At 38.7% G+C, this 19,985-nt stretch overlaps 1 protein-coding gene across 13 annotated transcripts in view; it reads right to left on the reverse strand.

Moving 5' to 3' along the window:
- baz2b.L (bromodomain adjacent to zinc finger domain 2B L homeolog) overlaps positions 1 to 19,985 on the reverse strand; it is a 159,747-nt gene that overhangs the window by 67,483 nt on the left and 72,279 nt on the right. For 6 of the 13 annotated variants that reach the window (XM_041576130.1, XM_041576129.1, XM_041576128.1 and 3 more), the window contains exon 1: positions 5,283 to 5,424. The exons of the other annotated variants lie outside the window; for them this stretch is intronic. In XM_041576130.1, coding sequence (XP_041432064.1) covers positions 5,283 to 5,409 — 127 coding nt within the window. In that variant the 5' untranslated portion in view covers positions 5,410 to 5,424. Of the gene's footprint in view, positions 1 to 5,282; positions 5,425 to 19,985 lie in introns of those variants that run through there. 13 annotated transcript variants of the gene reach the window in all.

Raw genomic sequence — 19,985 nt, forward strand, 5'->3', positions numbered from 1 at the left:
GGGCTGTTCCACAAAAAAACGGGACAGTTGGGAGGTATGTCATTGACCATAGTAAATGTGATAGAGACCTTTGATTGTAAACTGCAGTGAGCAGGAAATGTTTTTTAATCATTATAAGTGCCTCAGAAGATGGTGGTACTATATGATTAAAGAATAATAATTTGTCCAATAGATTGGATCAGATCTGAAATCCAGGGGTATCTAGGGTTGCCACCTTTTCTGGAAAAAAATACCGGCCTTCCTGTATATGTATTTTTTTCCCCTATTAATAACATTGGTAACAACCATCATTTTTACCGGCCAGGTGGCAACTATAGGGGTATCGCAAGCAATCAAAGGGGGGCCCACTGAGGCCCTAATTTTAATATATCCTGGTAGAATATGTCAATTTATCAATATCTGGTCCCTTCAATTGAATTTGCTGTGGGGCCCAGTAACATCTAGCTACGCGACTGGAAGGATGAGCTGTGAGTTTTCCACAAATTAAGTATAGACACACACATCTCATAGACTTCAGATGTGAATACAGGTCTCACTTCCTTTGCTGACAGACAGATAATTTGGTGGTGCTTGTAAATGACAGTTGCTCAAGATAATGAAACCCCTTTATTCACTGCTCTCAGTTCAGAAAGTTATGTATTTCCAGTGGTGTTACACACAAGCTGCAACTTTGTTCCACTCACATTTCAGATTAGTGTGCACAGCTGTCAAGGTCAATGTAAATGGTGCATTGTGAGCCAAACAAAATGTCATTTGTATACGGTAATCAAGGCTTCTGCCGGGTGAGGTGCAGATAAACCCCTTTCAGAGCAAAGATGAGAGACAAAACATTTAGGAAAGTGCACTTTATCTTTAAAGGGAAAATCAAAATCCTTTCTGCCCAAATGAAAGAAAGTTAATTCTGAGTAACTACAAACTATCAGTGACTTTAACGTTATTTGCAAATGTAATTGCCATAGAAAATGGTATCAGTCCGATTGTTTTTATTCTCTGCAATCCTGGGGGTTCACAAAAGTGAAGTAAACTAAAACTGGAGTAAGAAAATACTGGAGTAAGAAAAATTATTAGAGTTAAATTAAAGTCACAAAAACATGGGGATGGTTACATGAAAAACTGGAGATAATCAGTGTCCCCAGCCTAGTTCCATATTCTATAACCCCTTGTTTACCACCAGCACTGCGAAAGTACTTGAACAAGCTGAATGCAGCCATACCAGTGTATTTGCATGATCACATGGCTGCAAATATCCTTAAAGGTGGCCACACACAGGCAAATTTAAGATGCCAATTCGGGTCCTTTAGATCGATTTGGCAGCTTATCTGCACTTATATGGGGTCCTCTGATAGGCCTCCCTGATCAATATCTGGCTAAAAATCGTCCAGATCTCGATCAGGGAGGTCTGATTTTTCGGATCGAGGACTTTAATGGTTCATTGATGCGGTCCTTGTGGACTTTTCATATCCCCTTCATTGTAAAGGGATCGGTTGGCCCTAGGGCCAAACAAGGTGGGCCTGTCGGAGGGAGGATTCACTTATTTGGCGACTTAGCCAAACAAGCAAATATTACAGTCTATGGCCACCTTAAGGGTAAGGCCACACTAGGCGATAGCGCAGCGATTTGACTCGCGGCGACTTTTCGCCGCGACTTTTAATCCGCAATCGCTGGGGAAACTTTTGCGCTGGCGTCTATGGGGAATCGCGATAGTAAAAACACACGCGGCGATCTTTTTTCTATTGTCGCTCGAAATCGCCTAGCGAGGCGATTTCGAGCGACAATAGAAAAAAGATCGCCGCGTGTGTTTTTACGCTCGCGATTCCCCATAGACGCCAGCGCAAAAGTTTCCCCAGCGATTGCGGATTAAAAGTCGCGGCGAAAAGTCGCCGCGAGTCAAATCGCTGCGCTATCGCCTAGTGTGGCCTTACCCTAAGAGTGACATACTACTGACCAGTTACGGATTTTGGAAAAAGTACTGGTGATGAATGGCTTTATGTGTCAAAACAATGATATTGCTTTGCAAACCTATGTATGTGCTGTACCATGTGGGCAGGGCACTCATTGGTGTTGGCAGAAAATGTAAATGTATCTAGGAGATAAAGCCTAGATACAGATATATGCAGCTCCTGCATATATTAATGAATACAAATATATATGTTTACATGTAACATGTTGCCTCAGTATTTAATGACTGCCTAGGCATTCCAGGAATTATAATTTAACAATAGCAGAGGGGTTGCTGGCTGGACATTCACACACTTATTCACATATGCACATATATAACAGGGTCATGGATAAACATTACCTCTAAATAGGTCCTTGTCTCAAGCAAATTACAAATCATTACAAAACAGACGGTTGCCACCAAAATAATCCCCACAGTAGTAATTAGTAAGGATGAATGGTAATTAGACATTAGACCAACTGTCTGCACTTCATTGGCCTTTCAGTCAGAATACAGCATATCCCCACAGTGCTCGCCAACTCTCTATCAGAAAGGCTTATGCCAAACCATGGCTGTACGCTACTAAAATAGCAAATAATGTGCTGCTATTATATTATACTAATGAGATAAACTCCCTGAAAATCATTTTTTTTTCTAACATGTGCTCTTTAGTTTAATACCACAACGTCTAAAGCTGGTCATAGACATGCAGTTTCTAGCCTCATATTGTACAGACGATCGTATGGCACAATCTTCCGACCTGCAGCTAACCATTCTTATTGAATACAGTAGTAAAAGACAACAATCGAACAAAAGTTATGTTAAACAAATAGTAGTGACAGTAACCCACTGATATTGTCAAATAGGCAATACAGGCAGAGATATTATCATTAGCTGACAGAAATCTTCTAACCTGTCCGATCCACTAAACCACCAATCGCCACTGTGCGTAAAATGTCGGGAAGATCCACAAACGGTCCAAAAATTATACAGAACCCATTAATCTTTGCGTCTATGGTCATCTAAACGCTGCATCACTCTGGTCCCTCACAAATAGGGTTGCCACCTTTTCTGTAAATAAATACTGGCCTTCCTATATATTTTTCTTTTTTCCCTATTAATAACATTGGGATCAACCATCATTTTTACCGGCCGGGCCGGCAACCCTGCTCACAAAGCCTCTAGCAGTTGTCTGAATGCAACTCCCAGTTGTACACACTGCTGGGAGAGGTAGCTTAACAATAGTTGGAGGGCTTCAAGTAGGAGATCCCTGGTGTATACAGGTATGGGACCTGTTATCCAGAATGCTCAGGACCTAAGGTTTTCCGGATAACAGATCTTTCCGTAATTTCGGTCATCATACCTTAAGTCTACTAAAAAATCATGTACACATTAAATTAACCCACAGGCTTGTTTTGTTTCCAATAAGGATTAATTATATCTTAGTTTGGATCAAGTACAATTAACTGTTTTATTATTACAGAGAAAAAGGAAATCATTTTTAAAAAAAATTGGATTATTTGGATGAAATGGAGCCTAGTCATTCCGTAATTCGGAACTTTCTGGATAACTGGTTTCTGAATAACAGATCACTTATATTGAATAAAGTACCCCCTCTTGTAAAAAATACGGATATTATAAGTTACAAAGGAGTTCCATGACCATATAAAAGAACGAGGCCGAAGGCCATAGAACCCTGACGTGACTTCAGATATTCTCATATTTTGCAACAGGGGGTACTTTATTTATGATAATACACAAGTTTCAGTAAATCATGTGAAAGATATGACATCGCTAAGCACTGTTTATAAGGATATCATTTACAGGATATTCATGGCTCTTGAGTACTGATAGGGATTACCTTTAGCTCATAACAAGAGGTAACAGATACATGAACATATGGTTGTACACTGTAACAACATAGCTCCCAAATGACAATTGAAAAACAGAAGAATTTAGGCTATACCTAGGTCTCCCCTAATCACCCCAGTCACATGCCTGCTCTGCCCAAAACTGAAGCTATTCTCCATGTACTACAATAACCTTGGGGAAGGGGGAATTGGCACCCATGGCAATACTACTTGGCCACACATCGTCACTCCATTGGTGGTGGGCCCACCATACATACTGATCACAGCCCACAGTCCCCTGCTCCCCCACCAATTTTACCCGTGCCCTATTGTGTCCAAGGTGTTTTTGCTGCCTACACTTAGTAAAGTAATGACTATGGGAGATGTCATATATATTGTTAAATCTTATCAACTGTTTGTAATAAAACACCACCTTCCAGTTGGAAAACTGACATATCAATGACCAGTTTGGTTTTACTTATTTGTTACTGTTGGGACTAAGCATTTCCCACTTGTAGGAATGCAACCGTTTTCTAATTAAAATATCAGTCAGTACTTTGTCTCTGTAATGATGAATTTCAGGTGCAGAGAATAGTACATTTGTTTTTTGAGGAGCAGCATCCCAGGTTATACACAATTACATCAGAGCCAGGGACCCTGAAGGGCAATATTTCAAATTACATCAATATACTGTACATAAGGCATATACACTATACTCACAGGGGAATCCTATTTACTAATGGGTTTTCTTACAAGGGTATCCCTGGCAATCCGGAGGTTTCAGCTTCAGGAGCGGAAAAGCTCTTTTTTCAAAATAAGAGCAGCCGAGTAATGGAATGCACTCCTGGGGACGTACTGGCAGACTTAGATGGTTGAAGAAAGGGCTGAATGCCTTTTTAGCATGGCGTAAAGGACAAGGTTAGGGGTATTAATTACAATTTAGTGTGCTTATCCAGGGGAAGAGAGGCATTTCCCTTCTGGCAAAACTGAAGGTGGTTTCAATGTTTTTTTTTAAATTTGTCTCATTTTAACCATTTAAAGGTGTGAAGTGTTGAACTGGAAAGACACTAATGTGCTATGCTGCTATGGTTTACTAGTCTTGGCCAAACTTAGTGCCTTTTATTACATATAGAGGTTAGTCATTGTTCAATGTCACTACGGGACTACGCCCTAGTGGAGCTTATAATCTAAAGTCTCTATCATACTCACACACACTATTGTCAGTTTTATCAGAGTCCAATTAACCGGCCTTTGTGTTTTTGGAAAGTGGGAGAAAACTGCGGTGCCCACTGGGGAATCCACACAGACACATGAAGAACATACAGAAGCCTTGCTTTGCCTGGAATTGAAACCTGGGGCCACAGAAGTGCAAGGCAGCAGTGCTAACCATGTCATTTATCTCCCTGCCTTGTGACTAGGGCCACACAAGTTACTGGTGAGCCCCAGAGGAATTAACTCTCAGGGGAGAAATGCCAGCACTATGGTCTGGTCACCTGGTAGGTAGGGTCCATCAGAAGGCCTGTAGAACTGTGAAAAGGAAGCCAGCTGAAGCCCCACGGAGAAGCAGGAATCCTGGCGGCAAGCAGATGGAATGAGAAAAATGCAAAGTGAGGCCACCATGGTCTTTTTAAATGTTAATGCAAGATAACACAGCAAACAAATACTTAATAACAAACTACAGTTAGGGAGATACCAACACTTTCCTTTCAGACAAGTGATTCAGTGACAGTAACAAATGTTAGGGGAAATTCCCTGGATGTCATCAGTGACATCCCACCCACACGCATCTGTCTGCTGTTTCACTCCAGTGATTTTGCCATTCATCCCAATAAAGTATTTAGGAAACATAATAGAATAGTAAATAACATTGATGTATACAAGATAACACACTACTTATAGCATGTTTTAGGAATATAATTTAAAGGGATAGCAACATTTTAACATTCTTTGTTTTATAATAATTAGTATTATGGTATATATTATGTATATTTCCTGGTCACAGTATGGGGGATAATCATATGTTTATTGGACAATGGAAGATCAGTTAGGCATCCTTACGGCAGGCCCCTGGGGGTTATACATTTGAATTTGAGAAGGATCCATTGTCTAAGCTGGCCCCAAATTCTCCCTGAAGTTCTACAGTTTTGGGGCATATTTGTGGCACACAAGATCCTGCTTGTACACACTGGGGGCAATGACATTGGTTCAGTTAAGAATGTGGAACTTGTACAACACAAAGAAGGGCTTGGCACACTGTTGGTCTTTAATTCATGCAATGATAATTACAGCAAATGGTTGTAAAAAGACAAATATGGAGTGACTTGAAAAAGGGACTGGTTCCCAAAACATGTCGTGAGTGAAAATACACCAATAAAGGGTGTTTGCAGACTAAAGTACTGCCTGTTCCTGGTCTGTTTCCTATACTTTCAAATTGATTGCAAAGAGTTGCAATAAGGCACGGAGAACTAGAAAAAGACAGCTTCCCTCTATTGAGGAATGATGGAGAATTCCTAAATCACAAAAAACTACACAGAGCAATTAAACACGGCATTTCAAAATAGCAATGAGACAGCCCTGTCTGTGTTGGAAACTGCCTGCTAAGGCAATTCATGCCAGGAGTAGTTATTATTATTATTTTATTATAAACATGTATTTATATAGCGCCAACATATTGCATAGCACTGAAAAGTAAATGTGATTATACAACTAAATCACATAAATTATATGCATAGAACATATGGAGTTACATACATCACAATCAATACCGGTACAAAAGGTGAGGAAGGCCCTATGCAAAGGAGCATACCCTCTAAAGGGAAGGGAGTAAGACACAAGGTGTGGGAGTGGGCAAGATCGAATTAAGTGGGTGAGAAATGTGGTATTGTATGTGGTGTTGCATTTGGTAGTGAAGCAGAGTGAGGGTAGGCTTCTCGAAAGTAGTGCATTTTAAGAGATTTCTTGAAAGCAGAAAAGTTGGGAGAAAGTCGACAGACCGTGGGAGAGAGTTCCAGAGGAGGGGTGCAGCCCTTGCAAAGTCTTTAATGCGAGCATGTGAGGAGGTAATGAGAGAAGAGTTGAGTAGCAGGTCAGTAGAGGAGCGTAGTAAGCGATTGGGTGAGTATATAGAGATGAGTTCAGATATGTAGGGTGGGGCAGAGTTATGAAGTGCTTTGAATGTCAGGGTCATTAATTTGAATTTGATTCTGAAAGGTAACGGAAGCCAGTGCAGGGATTGACAGAATGGCGAGGCAGAGGAGAAGCGATTGATGAGGTGTATGAGCCTCGAAGCAGTGTTCATTATGGACTGGAGAGGTGACAGTCTCTGGAGGGGAAGTACAATTAAAAGAGAGTTACAGTAGTCTAGACGTGATATGACGAGAGAGTGAATAAGAATTTTGGCAGCATCTTCTGTGATAAATGATCGTATTTTGGATATGTTCCTCAGGTGGAAGTGACATGATTTAATAAGTGACTGAATATGAGGAGTGAATGACAGGGCAGAATCTAGGATAATCCCAAGGCACCGGGCCTGGGGAGAGGGGGTGATAGTGGAATTGTTAGCTATGATGGATACTTCCGGGATGTTACTGGTGTTAGTTGGAGGAAAGAGAACCATTTCAGTTTTAGAGAGGTTTAATTCAAGGTAGCGTTGCGACATCCATGTAGATATAGCGGACAGGCAGGAGGAGACGCGAGTTAGGAGTTCTGGGTTGAGATCAGGATATGAGAGATAGATCTGAGTATCGTCAGCATAGAGGTGGTAGTGGAAACCATACGAGTTGATTAATTTGCAGAGGGAGAAAGTATAGAGGGAGAATAGTAATGGTCCCAGGACAGAACCTTGAGGAACCCCAACAGAAAGAGGTAGGGGAGAAGATGCTACTCTGTTGTAGGAGACACTGAAGGAACGATTGGTGATGTAAGAAGAGAACCAGGATATTATTGTATATATCCAAGGCATTATCCCATGCTTTAGCTTGCCTCCCTAAGTCTTATGATTCCAGATAGAGGGTGGGCAATTTGCTTGTCCAATGGCGTAACTAGTCAGTGCTGGGGCCCCACCCAAAAAGAAAAATCTTCAGAGGGGCCCAGCTTATTGGGATTCCTGCCCTTATGTCTAGGAGTGTTTCTATAAACCCTGTTTCGTTTGATCAGATTTGATATTCCTTATGATTTATGCATCTAAGAGGGATATGATGTTAGTATACCTTTAAGAGCTTTATTTTGTATTGTGCCAGAGATCTCAGATCTCAATTTTGAGATTAGATAAAATCAAGATGAGCGTCAAGTCAAACAAGTTAAATAATTTCAGTTGTTTGTCTTTCCCACATGCATGACAGTCACATAACATAGCAACGTAACATCTTGTTCTATTACTGATTAAACCCAGTACTCATGTCCTACAGCTTGTGAAAAACAACATATTCAATTAGATTTCCCAACTAAAGTCAACAGTTACTGGTGATTTAAGGTCTCAGTCTTATCTACACAGCACACTATTTAAGTATATTTTAGATATTTTAAAGACAGTATAGAAGAGGGATAGAATGTGATGCCAGTGTCCATTATGAGGAGCAGCTTCCTTGTAAAACGACATGTTGTATCTATAACTTGCTAAAACAGCAAGCTTTTTTTGCAACACAGAAGTGAAATATTTGTTTTCTGTTGGGGATAAGAAAAACAGCTGATTAAGAACAATAATAAACTGCACCTTACAAAAAGAGAAATTAATCAAAAATTCATATACAAAAAAAATATTCTTTAGACCCATTCCATACTATAAATACATCATCAATATATTACCCTGGAAAAACAATACTGACACATTTTATCAAATCAACCCAAATAAACTCGTCCTCCCAAAGGCCTAGCTAGGTGCAATATACTCTGAACTCCAAAATAAATATGGGATAAAATAAAATCAAAGCCATTTCTTGTTCACACAGGACTTAATATAGTGTTCAAGTAAATATAACTTTTTGGGAGATTGATAACATTATTATCAGTTTTGTACCCACTACCTCCAGCGACAGTTCATCTATCACATATTCACTCCATTCCCTGAAGTAACAACCGAATCGTTTTATGAATTGCTGCATGTTAAAGTAACTTTTTTTATTCATTGCTAGGACTATATTAATATATTTTGCCTTTTTTACAGGTACTAAATTATTATGTGAACGTCATATGTAGCAATATCTTTAATCAATTGTTTTAATTTATGGCTACTTATTTCTCTAATATAATCTTGGTACAGGTATGGGATCCGTTACCTGGATACCCATCTCCCATAGACTCCATTTTATCCAAATAATCCATATTTTAAAAAAATATTTCCTTTTACTTTGTAACAATAAAACAGTTCCTTGTATTTGATGCAAACCAAGATATAATTAATTCTTATTGGAAGCAAATCAGCCTATTGGGTGGGTTTATTGAATGTTTACAAGATTTTCTAGAATACTTAAGGTATGAAGATCCGTTATTCAGAAAACCCCAGGTCCTGAGCAATCTGGATAACAGGTACCTGTAATATTGAAGCATTATATGGAAAAGCACAGGATATACTTATCACACTTTTATAAAGGTTTATACTTTGATTGTGGTTATTTGTTTAAAGGAGATACATACAATCCTGATGTTGGAGTGCTTCTTAACAACTTTTCCACATTAATTTAATGATACTAGTACTTATACTATACAGGAAAAAAAACCTGGCTTATGCACTACTTAGTAAAAATGGACTTTAGCAGACTGAATATGATCTCCAAACATTTATTTTATCAGCCTGAAAATATGTGCAACAGAATGACATTTCAATTATCTTTAAATGCTTTATTCGCTTAAAGCCAAAGCACCCACACCCTTTCCTGATAAACTACTGCTGACTTGTCTGTTTGCCAATCAAATTAGGTTAAAAAAAATTCTATTATTTGAATTAAAAAAAACAACATGTTCTGGTTTTACAGTTAAATTGTGAAATAACTTTGTGCAATTGTTTGAGCAAAGGAAAGTAAAACAAAGCACACTTCCTGTTGTCAAAGCACAAACTGTCCAAACGGCAAATATAAATCTATTCATTTTCATGGTTTGTGATAAAAAATGCTTAATTAGCTCTTAGGGCTCAATGTCTCCTTACGCATACATATTCATTCACTCACTGTCAATAGCTTAATAATAGGATCTGTAGCTTATTTACACCCACAGTCATAGGCCTTGTTGTAAAATAGGAGGACATTAAAAGTCGCCTAGGAGTTCCATTATAAAAGCACCTGGCCTTCCATGTGGTCATGGAACTCCTCAGTGACTTATAATATCCTTATCATTTACAATAGTCGTTACATTATTCACTACATAATCTTTTATTTGTGAATAATGTTAAGCTGGCCACAGACGCAAAGATCCGATCGCACTTTCCCATCTCCCAACCTGCCACTAACCATTCAGATCAAAGTCTTACCATTCCGATCAAATAAAGTACAAGAACAGATCAGCCAATGTTCTGCCCCTGACAGCAATCGTACGAAAGTAATGTCCGACAAAGCGGTGACAGTCTCCCACTGAACAGGGGCGTAACTACCGGGGGAGCAACTGGGCCAGGGCCCGCACCCCCGCAGGGCCCCCCTCGTCAGATTGCGCGCGCTGCAGCCGGCTGGAGTCGGCTGCAGCTGCAGAGAAATATCACACGGACGAGGGTGAAGGCGGGCCCGGCTGCACGGCCCACACCAGGGCCCGCCCCGACTTAGTTCCGTTACTGCCACTCAAAATCATACAATTGCCAATACATGCAGAGATATTATCGTCAGCCGACGATTTTCTAACCTGTCCGATCAACCAAATGACCTATCTCTGCCGGACGAAAAATGTCGGGACTCTCCCCACACGGTCCGAAAACTGTATGATTTCTCGATTTGTACAATCGGATCTTTGCATCTATGGCCAGCTTTAGGAGACAGTTCCCTTTTGGCAGTCACAACCAATCCCTGTTGCACGTGTGCTTCACTCATATCCATGATTGGTCAATGATAGGATCAAATGCCCAAACCGGAGAGAGATTTTTAATCAATAATAATGTCAGATCTGCTTTTGTTCAGGTAAATTTGTACATAAATTGGAATTGTTGCTGAAAATAACAAAATTAGCCAGTGTCCCCTATTTATAGGATGGCAAGATTCTACACGATTAAAGGTAATCTCCACCCAAAAACTGTTTTTTGCATAATGAAAGAAAATGCAACTTTTTAATAAAGGAGTGGTTCACCTTCAGGTTAACTTTGATTTATTATAGCACAGTCTATTCTTAGAAACTTTTCATATGGTCTTCATTTTTTATTTTTGTAGTTTTAAAAATAATTTTCTTTACACTTCTGTTTCTTTCCAGCTTTCAGATGGGGGTCACTGACCAAGTGGTGTAACTATAGAGGATGCAGACACTAGACCATGGGTGGTGCAGGGAGGGCCTGGTAGGCAAGGGCATTTCATTGTTATGCACTGCACTAACAATTGCATTGTTTATATTCATTTATATTACTTATTTTTCTATTCGACACTCTCCTATTAATTTTCCTGTCTGGTTTCTAGAATAAATTGGACCCTAGCAGCCACATAGCTGCTGAAATGCCAAACTGGACAGCTGCTAAAGAAAACAATAAATAATTAAAAAAAACAACAAATAAAAAATGAAGATCAATTTGCAAATTGCTTTGGAATACTAATATCAGCACCATACTAAAAGTTAATTTAAAGGGGCTGTTCACCTTTCAAGCAAGCAGTTTTTCAGTTCAATTGTTTTCAGATTGTTCTCCAGAAATAAAGCCTTTTTTCAGTTATCTTTTAATTCTATTTTATACTGTCTTTCCAAAATCTAAGTTTAAAGTTTAATGTTCATGTCTTTGGTGTTTCAGTCTGGCAGTTCAGTAATTCAGATGCAGATTCTGCACTGTAACAATTTTGCAACTTTAAGTTGATACATTTCTTAGCAGCATCCCTGGTGTATTGGCAACTATTGTATCAATTTTAACAGCTGCCTTTAAAAAAACTCGGGGATTTTGCTCAGAAGGGACAAAGATAATAAATGTATCAACTTAAATGTATCAATTTAGAACAGTTTAAAAAGTTGGTGACCCCCTCCCAGACTAGCTTTAGAAAGGTGAAAAATTAGACTTACACTTCAATATTAGAAAAATGGTCACACATAGGAAATAGTCTTTATTTCTGGTGAACTATCTAAACCAACTGAACTGAAAAAGTGTTGGAAGGTGAACAACCCCTTTAAAGATGAACTACACCATTTTTTAATGGTTTTAAAAAGTGGCAAAGTGAGAGATGACATCATCAGAATTTAAAATTCTGTTTTTTTCTATAAGTTCAGCTTTCCATAGTTAGCAGTATAGCAGCTCCCACACATATTAAAAGCTAATAAGCAATTTCAGTGCATAAAACCCTACAACCACACATTTTATTAATCACTTACAATCTATAAGTAAAGTAAACCTTTTTTTTTTATATATACAAGGCATATTACCCAAGGAAAAGAATATCTCCAGCCCACAAGACAACAGCAAAGTGTATATGATTTAACTTTTACTTAAGGGTCCTCATCGCTATTAATAGTACTGGTATTTGGTATTTATATACTGCCGCCCATTTACAAAGTACTTTGTAATTATACTTCCCAGACATTATTGCAGTTCTTGTTAGATTTATGGAAGCCTATGGCCAGAGCTCAGACCTAAGTGGCAGACTCCAGGGAGAAAACAATACAAACATGGGAACATCCTATTATATCTTGAACAAGGCAAGTTATCTGCCAAACATTGCCCATTAATCATCACTATTGGTTTACCAGTAGCCACAAAATCACTGTGTAGAACCTCCATTGCAGGGGAACTGTCAATATGATGAAATAAAAAAAAAACTGTTGTGTATGTTAAATAAATCTATTTTAGATTTTTCTTACAGGTTTTTGAAATATTTTATGCTCTCTTAGTGAAATCCTTTAAGCTAACATTTTTCCTGCTGCAAACTCACTTGGATCCACACTGACATCAGTCAGGAAAAGACAGAGGTAGGTAAGTAAAATTGCACTAGTATAAAGTGAACAATTCTTAAAATTGGATCTCGACAGGGGTGAGTGGAGCTGGCAGCATCGGTTTGTGGAATGATGACATTTAGGGAAGGTGGTGATGTCAGGGGTGTAGAATTGCTGGTAAAATACCAGTCAAGACTGTATACAATTAATTTGTCAGTAAATTTGTAATAACTAGTGAGTCTGAACTTGCCATGCCTCAAATGCACCCCATCCCACCTCTGATCCATTACATTCTCCCCTTTCTAGCTGCCACAAACTCACCAAATATTTTCCCAATTCAACAAAAGATGGCAAACTCCACCACTTTGTGGACCCTCCCCAGCCAGTATCTTCCCTGTAAAAAGGTTACAACCGGCAACCCTACTGTAAGTTGTGGATTGTGATGTCAGGGTCTAGGGTTGACGGTAAAATACTAGCTAATACTGTATGCCAACTAGGCAATGTACTGTATTTGGCAGTAAATTTGTAATAGGTAGTCAGACTGCCTCAAATCTGGCCCATTCCACCTCTGAGCCATTGCATTCTCCCCATCCTAGCTACCACAAACTCACCAAATTGCTTCCCATATCAATGTATTATGGCCAACTCCACCACTTGACATCATGATTCTGCCCTGTGACATCACAGTTCCACCCATTTACTTCATGGTTTCCCCTTGGACTTGCCCCAGCAAGAAACTTCCCTGTAAAAAGGTGTCAAGCCTACGATGGTGGAGAGTGATGCCAGGGGGCAGGGCTATGCTGTGACCTTAACTGATTGGATAAATCAGCATCAGTCAAGGCAGAGTCCTGTCCAGATTTCATATCTTTTAAATCCAGACAACCATAAGTGGCAACCCTGCTTTGTGCCCATTTTTTCCCACTTTGCACCTTGCCCATGACTAATAAATATAACCTACAGACCAATTCAGAAAGTAAAATGGGCTCTGCTCAATAGAGCTTATAATATAATAGACTTAATGTACATAAAGTTGCATATTGTTAATTTTGGAACACAGATATTCTGTAGAGTGGAGATATACAATGGATACATGGGAGAATGCACCCACTTTAACAAAGCTCAAATTCAGAAATCGTAAAAAAAAATAAACAAGCAATCAGATTTATCCTGCTCTGTTTCCTTGGGATTGCCTGGGCTCCATTGCAGATCAAAGAAACAGATTATGCCATCACTTGGCTGACAGCCAGCCTTGGTTTCACCCAGATCTACCAGCTGAAATTAAATGACTTTCCTGATCAGCTGTTCAGAGCAGTTCAATCTGGGAGTGGCAGGTTTCAGTCTCACTACACCAACATTTAAGGCCAACTCCCAGCAGGAGCTGGAAGTTGTAGTTACACAAAATGTGAATTAGTGAAGGTTGGTCCCTTATAAACACATTATGTTCAGTTCTATCAGCAGCCAACTGAGAAGCCATTGGATTCTGTGAAGAATCTCATGGAGGCACAGAGAATACATGCAAACTGCTTCAGATATTGCCTTGTCCGGAATCAAACCCCTAAGGTCACGTTACTTTGAATATGTGTTCAGCTGAATTCTTTGAACTGAATCCTGGTTCTGTAGATTTCTAATAATACTCTATTAAAAGCTAATACAATGCAGAAGTTTAGCTGGCAATTATTATCTTTTAATTTACATTTGCAGTGTAGATTGGAATTAAAAAAAAAACAGAAAAGGTCTTTCTAATGTTTTTCCTCCCTTTGAAGACATTAAAGGAATACTGTCATGGGAAAAACATTTTTTTTTTTCCAAAATGAATCAGTTAATAGTGCTGCTCCAGCAGAATTCGGCACTGAAAAACATTTCTCAAAAGAGCAAACAGATTTTTTTTTATATTCAATTTTGAAATCTGACATGGGGCTAGATATTTTGTCGATTTCCCAGCTGCCCCAAGTCATGTGACTTGTGCTCTGATAAATGTCAATCACTCTTTACTGTTGTACTGCAAGTTGGAGTGATATCACCCCTCCCTTTTCCCCCCCAGCAGCCAAACAAAAGAACAATGGGTAGGTAACCAGATAACAGCTCCCTAACACAAGATAACAGCTGCCTGGTAGATCTGAGAACAACATTCTATAGTAAAAACCCATGTCCCACTGAGAAACATTCAGTTACATTGAGAAGGAAAAACAGCAGCCTGCCAGAAAGCATTTCTCTCCTAAAGTGCAGGCACAAGTCACATGACCAGGGGCAGCTGGGAAATTGACAAAATGTCTAGCCCAGGGGTAGGCAACCTGCGGCTCCGGAGCCTCATCTGGCTCTTCATCCTGCTTGCTGCGGCTCGGTCTTGCGGCTTTGCGGTCATGTCGGCTATACAAACCTTGCACAGAATTGCCATAGTGCGTTTTCCATTAGTTCAAGTGGTAGTACAATTTATGTGTATTTACGTCTGACGGAGCTTTTTTTAAAAACGCAACATAAAAACGACGTGTCTGGCCTTGCCCTAAAAGTTAGCTTACCGCGCACACTCAGAAAGCCGCCAGCAGGTGCGAGGGCTGTATAGACGTCCCAGGAGTGACAGGCAAGACCAAGCAGTAAGATGATTCATCATGGTCCTTACTGCGGTCACACACTCAAGACAAGCTTCCAGAGTTCACCTGCAGCAGGTGCGAGGGCTATAGATGTGGATGTGATGCATATTTTAATGACGTCTATAGCCCTCGCCTTTAAACAGATAAGAACACTAGCATTTAATAGGGCTATTCAGTGTTTACATTATTTCAAAATAGCCCTACACATACACACTGCACTTTTTTTTGTTGTTTTCTGTTGTTGTAATAGTTACAATTAAAAAAGGTTAACATTTTTAAAAGTTTATAAACTGTGTTATGTTTTGCGGCTCCAGACTATTTTTCTTTAGTGGAAGAGGGGGCTAAATGGCTATTTTGATAGTAAAGGTTGCTGACCCCTGGTCTAGCCCCATGTCAGATTTTGTTTTTTCCCATGACAGTATGCCTTTAAGTTCAGTATTTAGTACAAAGAGTCCAAAAATGTTATCTAATACTTCACATTCCTCTGTTCTGTAATGGGATTGTTCTTTACCACATTCCTCAGATATCAGACATTGCTACTATAGTATACCTCACAAAATACAGAAAGTGTTCCATATTTATGATTATTATCTTTATAATGGCAGGGTATGGTACTTGGGGGCAACAGGATGGCAACCATACATTGATCACTACTGAAATAGACCAATTATAATAGAAAAATATAATAAAACAGTAATTTGAATGAAAGTTCTGAGGAGAGTGTATGCAGAAAGCCTTGATGAAAAAAGATGGTGCTGTGGAGAAGAGAGACAAGCAGCTCTTTGCAGGGCTAATCTACACTAGGGCAGTAACCCATAGCAACAAGGAATGCACCAATACTTTTGTGTTTCCTTTGGGCAGGACTAAACTCCAACAGACAGCAGGAACTGTAATGTGAACAGTGGAATACGTCCTGCCTCTCAGAGATGAGCACCATCCATTTGAAGAGCTCATTCGAGTTTGAGGTGAACAAACATGTTGAAAACTAAACAAAATTAACTGAGAAGTCAAGAGGTTATTTTATGGAAAGAAAACAGTGCTGACATTGGTTGTAAGTGGCATTATTTCTGTACTTCAATTTTTGAGAGCTTTACGCCACCAGTAGGTTTGACACTACTTCTGGAGGATATAGTTGTCCTATTTTATTTTCTTCCATATATTTACACATCCATCAGCACAATTATGTTCCATATAGATGTGCACATTATACAGTAGCCAAAGACAGGAACAATCAGCTATCTCTAACAAAGTCAAATCAGGGAGGTTAACAATCTTTGAGGAACCAAACATACACTGTAGCACTCCATGACATCCCAATATGAATGTTAACAGAAGCTTAATAACAACTGTGTATGCCTGAATGAAAGCATTGTAACATGACCAATAAAGAAAGGGCCACCTTTTTGGGGGTTACTTTGTTGACCAACCGTGAGGGCAAAACCTTCAGAATGGCCCTTTGTAAAAACTGGCAAAACACCAAAAATTCTATTCTTGTGCCCTTGCCATAATTTATTTTCTTAGAGGAGGCTTGTTAAATTTTGTCACATAATGTGTATTTGAATTGTAATAGTCATTATAGTGATCTGAATAATGCAAACAATAACTGGAAAAATAATTGGAAATCTGTGGCTGCCATTTTTAATCACAATGTGGCCATTGAGGGTCCCTGATTCATTGCAGACTGCTGGTGACATTTAAAGGAACAGTTACAGTGTACAAATAAAACTGGGTAAAAGGCTGTGCAAAATAAAAAAAAAAGCTTTTAATATAGTTAATTAGCCAAAAATGTAATGTATAAAGGCTGGAGAAACTGGATGTTTAAAATACCGTAATAGCCAGAACACTACTTCCTGCTTTTTAGCTCCTGAACTCTGAGTTAGTGGGCGGCCACATGGGACATAACTGTTCAGTGAGTTTACAATTGATCCTCAGCATTCAGCTCAGTTTCAAAAGCAAACTATTATGGCCCATGTGCCCCTCCCCTCAAGTCACTGATTGGTTACTGACTGGTAACCAATCAATGGAAACCAAGAGAGCTGAAAAGCAGGAAGTAGTGTTCTGGCTATTATGTTACACATCCAGTCATTCCAGCCTTTATACATTATATTTTTTGCTAACTATATTTAAAACATTTTTTATTTTGCACATAATATCTATTTACCCAATTTTTATTTTTATACTGAACAATTCCTTTAAAGGTTTGGTTCACCTTTAGGTTAACTTTTAGTATGCTATAGAATGGCCAATTCTAAGCAACTTTTCAATTGGTTGTCAATATTTCTATAGTTTCTGAATTATTTGACTTCTTCTTTTGACTCTCTCCAGCTTTCAAATGGGGGTTACTGACCCCATCTAAAAACAAATGTTCTGTAAGGCTACAAATATATTGTTGTTGCTACTTATTATGGCTCATCTCTCTATTCAGGCTTCTCCTCTTCATTTCCCAGTCTCTTATTCAAATCAATGCATGGTTGCTAGCAGAATATTGATCCTAGCCACCAGATTGCTGAAATTGCAAACTGGAGAGCTGCTGAATAAAAAACGAAATAATAAAAAAAAAACACAATTATTAAAAAATCAAAACCAATTGCAAATTGACTCAGAATATCACTCTTTACATTTTAACTCAAATTTTAACTCAAAGGTGAACAACTCCTTTAACTGGCTGCTCTGATGCTGAGAAGTATGGCAGCTCACTCATACAAATATGCAGATATTCCATGCCAATAAATGTATTTTTCTTATAATTATTTTAATAATTATAATTATTAACATGTAAAGCCTACCCATCATAGCGTGGCAGGTTTTAGCCAACTTCAGTAATCAACCCATCATTAAACCTGCTGACAGACATTTGATAGATATAATAAACGATGCCACAAAGACCATTCAGCTCAGTTTATCAATTTGAATGAAAGGTAATTCATGTTATGTGGTATAGACATGGCACCAATCTGACCCCTGGAAATTGAGCTTAGCCACAAAGCATTATGGTTCAAAACCTTGATTAAATTAAATGAAGGAAAGTGGGAAGATTAAATATGGGGTAATTGAACTGGAGCCACATAGAAACACCAGATTAAGTAAATTACATCTATGAACCTTTGAAATTGTCTAAAACCACTAATTGCATTAACACATTGAAGATGTGGTTAAAAAGTTGCAAGAAGACAAGTCAATATGAGACAAAAGCATGGACAAAAAAATTTACATATAAGCTTAGTGACACCAAAACAGAAACCTATTATCGTTGGCCACCAGAGAGTGCTATTTTATTTTATTTTTTTTTATAAGAATTTGCCTCATCAGTGCAACCATGGCTGCTCCCACTAAGAATTAACACAAACTTGCAAATAACATGAGGCCCACTAAGCAAAGTAACACACAACACATTATTTTTCTTAACATATAAAGCTTATGTTAAGCAAATAGTAAAGAGGGTATGTTTTACATTTAAATATATATTCTCAAAGACAGTTTTCTTTATTTGCAGAGGAATGCCATACAGACGCAATGTCTCCCAAAACACAATACTATAGTATCACCCACAAAGAGGATCGATGGAAAATAAGTGCTTAAGCAGCACTGTAACTAAAGCTGGCCATTCTTGTGAGGATCCACTTGTTGCGCAATGTTGCAAAATGAACAAATATTTGCCCAATTTAGATTAATTTAGGCTAAGTTGGACTCCAGGTAAATACATCAGATCATAGTGGGACCTGTGCAGACCCATCAGGTGTGGATCATCTATATGGCCATTTATATTTCATGACCAATGAGATTTTCATGCAAACCCTAAGCCTGGGGTCCCCAACCTTTTTTTCCCATAAGCCACATTCAAATTTAAAAAGTTGGGGAGCAACACAAGCATTAAAATAGTTCCAGGAGGTACCAAATAAGGGCTGTGGTTAGCTATTTGGTAGCCTCTATGTGGACTGGCAGCCTACAGGAGGCTCTGTTTTTTCAGTACATCTGGTTTTTATGAAACTAAAACTTGCACCTGCTTTGAGGCCACTGGGAGCAACATGTTTCTCAGGACCACTGGTCGGGGGCCACTGCCCTAAGCATTAGCAATGGCTTTGATTTTAACCCCATACATGGGCTAATAAGCTGTTGATTTAAAGGGGTGGTTCACCTTTAAAATTAACTTTTAGTATGTTATAGAATGGCCTATTCTAAGCATCTTTTAAATTGGTTTTCATTATTTATTTTTTAATTATTTTCCTTTTTCTTCTGACTCTTTCCAGCTTTCAAATGGGGGTCATCCCTTCTAAAAACAAATGCTCTGTAAGGCTACATGTGTATTGTTATTGCTACTTTTTATAACATCTTTTTATTCAGGTCCTCTCCTATTCATATCAGTGCATGGTTAAATCAGTGCATGGTCGCTAGGGCAATTTAGACCTTAGCAACCCATTTGCTGAAACAGCAAAATGGAGAGCTGTTGAATAAAAAGTTAAATAACTCAAAAACCACAAATAATAAAAAATGAAAACCAATTGCGAATTGTCTCAGAATATCACTCTCTACTACATACTTAAAGTTATATCAAAGGTGACCAAGCCCTTTAAGATGGTC

This window comes from Xenopus laevis, chromosome 9_10L (genome assembly GCF_017654675.1).
Source record: "Xenopus laevis strain J_2021 chromosome 9_10L, Xenopus_laevis_v10.1, whole genome shotgun sequence".
In the NCBI taxonomy this organism is placed as follows: Eukaryota; Metazoa; Chordata; class Amphibia; order Anura; family Pipidae; genus Xenopus; species Xenopus laevis.